The sequence below is a fragment of the Solea solea genome, chromosome 15 (genome assembly GCF_958295425.1).
Source record: "Solea solea chromosome 15, fSolSol10.1, whole genome shotgun sequence".
Taxonomy (NCBI): domain Eukaryota; kingdom Metazoa; phylum Chordata; class Actinopteri; order Pleuronectiformes; family Soleidae; genus Solea; species Solea solea.
Window position 1 is genome coordinate 9891394 of NC_081148.1, and position 6087 is coordinate 9897480.

Consider the following 6087-nt stretch of genomic DNA (forward strand, 5'->3'; position numbering starts at 1 on the left):
ATGTTTTTAAACCAAAAGAACTGAAGCCTAAGAGATAAGAGATGAAGGAGCAAGTCTTCCAAGTGGAAATGTTTCTATAATCAGATTTTGATAAAACTATATCTGCTCTGTTAATAACATTAACAGCTATTGAGAAAAACACACAAATAAATTTGTTATATTTGTTTTTATGATAACTTGTGCAGGGAAAGCCCTCACTGACTTGCTAGATAGAGAACATACTCTACAAAAGATCCAACAGTGCCACCTACTGGCAAATCATATTGCTTTCAGACCAGAATCAATAAACCCATCTTTATTTTATGTGGCACTGTCATACAGGTTAATGCAGTTCAAAGTGATTCAGTAACGACCAAAAAAAGCTAATGAGTAAAACAAATACAATATACTTAGTGAAAATATATGAACACAGAAGAAATAAAATAATCAATGAGAAAGCAAAACATATGAGGTGCCATTTGAATCCACATTTAGGTGTCCTTTGTATCTTATAAAGTAAATAAAGAGTAAATATAAGCAGCTGATAAATGTGCTGCTGCTCAGCTGATAGTCACATTTCTAGGTTTTAGAAAAGGGATCTGTTGCATGATTGAAAATCAGTTCTGTGCATGAGTGGATAAGTGATACTTCAGGTGTGCGATTTGTAGATATCCTTTGCCGCAGACGTCACACCGGTGCGGTCTGTCTTCCATGTGGCTTCTAAAGTGCTTCTTCAGGTGTCCGCTGTGGGTGAACGTTTTATTGCACAGAGAGCAGCAGTACGGCCTCTCGCCCGTGTGAATCCTCATGTGTATCTTTAAATCTCCCTTTCGGGCGCACTCTTTCCCGCAGACGTGGCAGCGGTGCAGCTTCACCCCGGTGTGGCTGGTCATGTGTTCCGCCAGAGCGTTGGCGCTGTTGCAGTATTTGCCGCATACGTGGCAGCATCTTAAGCTCACGTGTGATTTAAGATGCATGTTGAGACTCTCGGTGGACTCCGACGCCTTCCCACACACAGCACACACAAAACCTTCGTCCTTTGAATGCATGCGAAGAGCATGATTTATCAAGTAATGTTTGGAGGAAAATGATTGATGGCACAGAAGGCAGTGGTGCCCGGGTGGGAGTGAATTCAAATGAGAGCTCTCAGAGGATTCTTTGGAGATGATAATTGTGCTCTGGTCTTGTTCTGACTTTGTTTGGTTTGACATAAAACTGGCAGTAGGTTCGTCATTTTCCGGGCCATCTTGGACCATCTTATTTTGCATGGGAGATTGTGAGGGTTGAAACGACGCAAAGGGTAACACAATCAGTACAGTTTTAGTTTCTTGTGAGTCCCCAAACTGCTTCTCACTTTCACTGTTTTGAGTCTGAGGTAGTAAACTGGGTTTTGTGTCCTCCTCCTGCTCACGTGTCTCATACACAACTGAATGAGGTTGATATGAATGATTGACATCCTGGAACTCTTCAGCCTGTTCTCCGTGTTGACTGACCCAAACTTCCTGATCCTCCTCTTTAATGGCTTGATCATCTGGATCTCTGTGATAGTGAGTGAGGCTCAGCTCCTGCTCAGTTTCCTCTTTACAGGTGGATGCCTGAGAGAGGACTAGAGGAAAAAGAAAAAGCAAAAGCAAAGAAATTAACTTCTGCAATCTTGTTCTTATTTGTGTGTTTTTTGCCCTTTAATTAAGACACTATTTTCACTGGGTGGGATACATTTACATGTGTGTTCATGGTGTGATGGAAATGTTATCAAATGTGTCACGTCTGGCTCAGATAGGACAATGTACGCCTGACCATTACACCAACATGATGTATTGAAATACATATACAGGTATTTAACATGGAGTTAGTCCCCCTTTTGCAGCTGTAACAGCTTCTACACATCTTTGCAGATTTTAAAGTGTCTGTGTCCATTTATTCCGTAGAGCATTTATGAGATCAGACACTCCAGTTCATCCATAAGGTGCTCGATGGGGTTGAGGTCTGGACTCGGCCAGTCAAGTTCTTCCACACCAAACCATGTCTTTATAGTCCTTGCTTTGTGCACTGAATGTACAATAGAATGTGTTAGGTCAAATGTGAGGCTTTATACAAGCTGGTAGTTATACCTTTAGAGGACACGTGACACATAGAGATAAAAATGTGTTGGAAATCTTCCAACAGCAACAGTAGTGTCAAGTGTCAGAAATGTTGAAAACTGGAAATGATGTTCTCAACTGTCTTGTTTTGCCCACAAACACAAATTCAGTTTTAAATATTATTGTTTGTCATAGAAACCAGGAAATATTGACATTTAAGAAGCTGCAAAATCAGAAAACGTGTTTTAATGATGAAGAAACCCTCAAACCGACTATCAAAGCAGTTGACGGTTAATTTAGCAATAGATGAATCGAGTAACTGTTGCAGCCCGACTTGCAAAACATAAAAATAAAAAAATCCCAAATGTAACGTATTTGTGGTCAGGGACAAGCATGTTTAATGTGGTGTAATTTGGACAATAATCCTTTCAGTTATTGACCACTTCCTCTTGCCTAGTGAAATGTCAAAATCTAACACGAGAGACAAAACTGGCTACAACTTAAGTATACACTGACCCAATTTTGAAGTCAAATAGGCTGCTGTTGGGAGAAAATGAAGTAAGTATGAAAAGAAAAATCGTTAAAATAAAATAGCACAACATTCAAGATGGCCGACTTTGTGTTATGTTTAGGATGTGAGTCCAGGAAAATGTTTGATAGTCTGGACCTCACACATAACGAATGCACTTTTAGAACATCTAGGACATATGGGTTTCGGGCATGATTTGTGGTGGAAAAAGTAGAACAAAATGTAGACATTTTAGCCAAAGTTCAATAAATTCTCATGCATGTTGAAGCCCGATCCTTTGGTGGGACAAAGGGAATTAAAATAAGGGGAGGGAAAAACTATAGTATTTATAGAGCTCAGGCCCTAAAAAATGACAATGATGATGGTGTTGATAATGATTAGAATGCGCTTGAATAACAACAAACCTCTTTGGTTGGAAAACTCCTGCAGCAGACGCGTGAGTCTCTCAATCTCCTGTTTAGAGCTCGTAGCGTCTTCTTCGTATGTTTCTATTGTTCTCTCAAAGAACTGAAATATTTCCTCAGCTGCAGCAGAAAGTCGCTCCTTCACAAAAGCTCTCAGAAGCAGTGGAGCAGACATTTTTAAAATCAACCGACCTGTGGAAGGAGATTTTCCGTCTTTTACTATGGCGTTAGCTGACAAGCTACGGAAGCAGCAATAAACAAACCCCAGGGCGCAAGTCCGCTGCCCCCTACAGGACAACAGTGGCAATGCACGGCAGCGGAAGAGGGACATACCATTGTCTCAGGAGGATACACCGCAGAATAAACCAATAACACATTCAGTAAGTATGTTTTGAACTGACCAAGAAACTGATTTAGCAGAATAATATTTGTGTAATGTTAAGTCATGTCATACCCACTGCTCTCAGTAAACTATATTGTCTACACCCATTTGACAATTTACAAAAAGAAAAAAAACATTTTAAAAGTTATACTCATCAGCCTTTACTTTCTGTTGCTTCAACATTACAGTGTTGTATATTATGCTCTCAGATAATCCATCACCTATCATTATTGTTATTCTGTGCTCTAAATATGATCACCACAAGAGGGAGCCAAATTCAGGTTCTTACAGTCCATGTTAAGGATATGGTTTATTCCGTGGTGGTTCATGCAAGTAGTTGGAAAAAGATATGACAATTTCAAATACTTAATTTTACTCTGCTATTTCATATATCGCTATTTGTTACCTTTTTGTTCTATTGTTCACTCACTGCAAATTGACCTCAGTAAAACTTTGATTAAGCAATGGAACACTGATGAACACTTTTTTTAAAAATTGTATTTTACAGTATGTTATACCTGTTGAATGAAAATGACTTTGTGTAACTGGTTGAACTTGTTGCTCTGCCTTCACTTATGATTCCTTTCCTCAGGCAAATTCAATGTTTTGCAAGCAATTGATAACAAACCGGAAGTGTAGAATCCCTCAGTATTATTGAAGTTCACCAAATTTCCGTTGATCTCCAACTGATTCTTCACACCTACCACTGACTACACCTCCCAAATATGTCACTGTACCTAAAGCTCCAGTATGTAACTTCTGTCACCAAAACACTGCTATTGTAATAATTGTATTCCCAATTGAGTAAGATATATACTGAATACTGAGATACCATTACTTGATACAGAGATCGTAATAGTTTTAACCTCCTTTAAAACTTTGTTGGACACCTGGATATGTCAGGGTCTTTTTTCCTCTTTGCTGCCAGTAACCGATGGGTAATCTGGAGACTGAACATGTCCACCGTTGAATGATAGGAAAATATTGAGAGCAATTTTAAGTTCTATGCAAGAGAACTGCACATTTGCTCATGTTAATATCTGCCTCTTTATTTGGTTTGCTTCTGTAAACTAAACATCAGCTTAGACAAATGATTTAAATGTGTTAAACCTGGGTTTCAGGAAACAATGTCGGTTCTTTTATACAGGTGACATTTTATACATTTGAATATTCAAGTCATATTCAAAATGAATGGTCAAATCTACTGACGATGATGATGACACACACATATTATAATGTTATTATTGTTATTATTCTTTTAATACAGTTATTATAGCCAATCTAGGGTTCTAATTTTGAGTCAGTTCACTCCTCGGCTACACAGTAGGTGGGAGTGTCTTCAAAGATCGTGTAATGATCAAGATGATTCACCTGCCTTTTAAAATTCCACAAATCTACGCCCACAATCTTACACTAGCTTATTACATGCGATACACAAAAAGACGAGACTAACAGTGACTTATTTAACTGAGGTATAATGCTGCAGCAGCTCACGTCTTTGAGGTTGTTGTTGAGCAGTCGTTCCAATGTCAGACACTTGTGCGCATGTGCGAGCCGTGAGTTACTTCCTCGCGTCTAACGTTGCCGTGGAGTGAGCTCCTTCGACTCCGACACTGAAGTTCGTTTATGGTTCGACGGTAAAGGAAAACGTTAACAGGAAAATTTGTGAAAGTTTTGTTTGATAAAATGAAGTCTTTACTGCAAAAAAATCACAGTTATAAAGAATATTTTGATCCATCTAGTTTAGGCCTGACATGCAGCAGCTTTTATGTGGTCCTTTTGAAATGATTTAAACTGTTTCCAAATGGTAAAGTAAAAAAAAAGAGTATTGCCCTTTATACTAGTACTAAAATGTACTATTATTAAAGGTCCAGTGTGTGAGGGCTGGATACATGTGTGGAGAGGTTGCGAGGGTCTGTGTGACGTACATTATGTCATCCACCCATTTCTGCAGTGGTTCATTATGCAGATGACCATGTGCTCACCTTCAGTTTGGGTTTACATGGACCATACACACTTATTTTGGTCGAACGAGACAATAAAGAAGGAAATCTGCTGGTGCCCTCACATGTAGCGCCCAGTGAATACATGAACATAACTCCTTGTCAAAATCACTAAAATGGAACGTGAAAATGAACATACCAGCACTCATGCTTGCACTCATGCCAAACTGTGACATAGCACTCTGCAGACATCATGGAATGTGATAAATATAATATTTACGAGGGTTTCCTAGCAGACATTTAACTTGTTGGCTGCCATAGACGTCAATTCGACCACTGCTCTGAAAATGGCTGGCAGCCAAGTATCCTGCCCATAATAAATAATGCAATCAATCAATGTTTGTTTCTATAATCCTTAGAATAAGCCTTGTTTTAGGCTAGGGCTTAGCTTTACAGAGGCCACCATCTTAGTAGATAGAAAAGGAGGACAAATATGAAACTGTGTAAAAATCAACTATTACAGGTCAGACTGTGTTTTTTGGGCTCTGTTGAAAAACACAGCTTTGTCACTTCTATAAATTGGTTTAAATTGAGTGTAACTAGCAAATATTCCTTCAGACAAACTCCGGTTCTATCACTTCTTTTGAGCCACATTTCTCTCTATTCGTTGTGTGCCTCAAATGTCTATTCTGCTATTGTATGCTTATATACTCTGTAATATCTTAATATGGAATATATATATGTATGTATATATATATATATATATATA

At 38.6% G+C, this 6087-nt stretch overlaps 1 protein-coding gene across 1 annotated transcript; it reads right to left on the minus strand.

The window, feature by feature from the left end:
• Positions 1-279: 279 nt before the first annotated feature.
• On the minus strand, positions 280-4888 carry LOC131474358 (RB-associated KRAB zinc finger protein-like). Its single transcript, XM_058652175.1, has 3 exons — positions 4870-4888; positions 2994-3185; positions 280-1585 (listed from the first exon to the last, which is right to left on the minus strand). Exons 2-3 carry the CDS (start codon positions 3166-3168, stop codon positions 597-599), a joined length of 1164 nt encoding a protein of 387 aa, XP_058508158.1. The 5' UTR covers positions 3169-3185; positions 4870-4888; the 3' UTR covers positions 280-596.
• Positions 4889-6087: the final 1199 nt, after the last annotated feature.

What these genes read in the sequence shown, in the direction of transcription:
- LOC131474358 (XM_058652175.1), bottom strand. Translation starts at nt 3,168, where the DNA reads ATGTCTGCTCCACTGCTTCTGAGAGCTTTTGTGAAGGAGCGACTTTCT. An exon ending in GGAGTTTTCCAACCAAAGAG is followed by an intron (nt 1,586 to 2,993) that starts GTTTGTTGTTAT and finishes TTTTTCCTCTAG; the next exon opens with TCCTCTCTCAGGCATCCACC.